This window comes from Octopus bimaculoides, chromosome 14 (genome assembly GCF_001194135.2).
Source record: "Octopus bimaculoides isolate UCB-OBI-ISO-001 chromosome 14, ASM119413v2, whole genome shotgun sequence".
Classification (NCBI taxonomy): Eukaryota; Metazoa; Mollusca; class Cephalopoda; order Octopoda; family Octopodidae; genus Octopus; species Octopus bimaculoides.
This window is the reverse complement of record NC_068994.1, coordinates 37,289,963-37,291,512: the sequence shown is the minus strand read 5'-3', so window position 1 is coordinate 37,291,512 and position 1,550 is coordinate 37,289,963. Positions and strand designations below refer to the sequence as shown.

Genomic DNA, 1,550 nt, shown 5'->3' with positions numbered 1-1,550 from the left:
TATTGAAGTGATGGATATCAATGATGTACAACCATACTTTACAAAAAGCACGTTTAAATTCTTAACTTATGAAAATGAAGAACCCAATTTTCCCGTTGGGTTTATCAATGCTACAGATCCTGATTTAGGTCTGGGAGGACAACTATCATATTCTTTGTTTGATGAGCATGGTTATGTTCTTCCATTTAAGATTTCCAATTTTGGATTTATTACAACAGCTCAATCTTTGGATCATGAAAAACAAGACATGTACGAATTTAAGGCTATCGTAAAAGATAATGGCGAACCGCGGCTAAGTAATACAGCCAATGTTATTGTTGAAGTTATGGATAAAAATGACAATGCACCATACTTTACATTTCCAAGTATTAAATTATTTAATATAGATGTCCACTACCATCCACAGAGTAAGAGTGACATCACAACATTAAGAGCCTCTGATAGAGACAGCCATGTAAATTCCTTCCTCAGATATGAAATACTTGGAGGCAATGACAAACAATTATTTACAGTTAACCCTTACACAGGAGTTTTGTCTTTCTCTCGTACAGTTTACCAAAATGATGCTGGATCGTATAATCTAAAATTAGCAGTCAAAGACAATGGTACACCAGTTTTATCAACAACAACCACACTGTCTTTGACACTAACTGTTAGCAATACAACAGCCAGAATGTACACAGCTGAAGACACAGAATCAGACAACAGAATACATATCAACTTGATGATTATTATAGTAGTAGCAGCAGTGATAGTTTCTGTTGCTATTGTGGTCTCAGTGATTGTATGTATTGTTCACAAAAGAAATCAGAGGCATACACATTTTAATTTAAATAAAAAATGCATAAAACAAGGAAGACGTTCGAGATATTTTTGTGAACAAGACTCTCCAAAATATGATATTCCAATTACAGTGGTAACTGATTCTGTGAATAGTGCACATTCACGATCAGCATCACTGAGAAGAGACACTCATTCTGGGGATAACTCATCTACAAATTGGAACACTTCAACTACTGAAATTCCACATCCCAGCTATTTACAAGAAATACACCAGGTAAAGTATCTTTAACAATAATAATGATGATGATGATGATGATGATGATGATGATGATGATGATGATGATGATGATGATGATGATGATGATGATGATGATAATAATAATAATAATGGTGATGACATAGTATATGTGGGTGCATATATATAAATATACATATATATAAATAACATCTATACATATTTATAAGTGTATATATATATATGTGTGGGGGGGGTGTATTATATATAGTCATATTAGTCATTGATATTAATATTATATATATAGTCATATGATCATATTATTATGGTCAATTGTTAGAGCTATATATATATATATATATATATATATATATATATTTGTTTTGCAAGATTTTTTATGTGAAATCGTGTGTTGAAACAGATGTTGTTGTACTTGGGGATGGTCATATTGCCAGTTTAGCCAATAAAAACACACGCACTGTATATTTGGTGTTAATTTTCTTTTTTTTTTCTTTTTTTTTTTTTTCAGCTT

The 1,550-nt window shown here is 31.4% G+C and overlaps 1 protein-coding gene across 1 annotated transcript in view; it reads left to right on the top strand.

Moving 5' to 3' along the window:
* Window positions 1-6: 6 nt before the first annotated feature.
* The window catches only part of LOC128249436 (protocadherin-19-like), a 67,117-nt gene continuing 65,573 nt past the window's right edge, over window positions 7-1,550 (top strand). Inside the window, exon 1 of the mRNA XM_052973130.1 lies at window positions 7-1,057. Coding sequence (XP_052829090.1) covers window positions 11-1,057 — 1,047 coding nt within the window. The 5' untranslated portion in view covers window positions 7-10. The remainder of the gene's footprint in view (window positions 1,058-1,550) is intronic.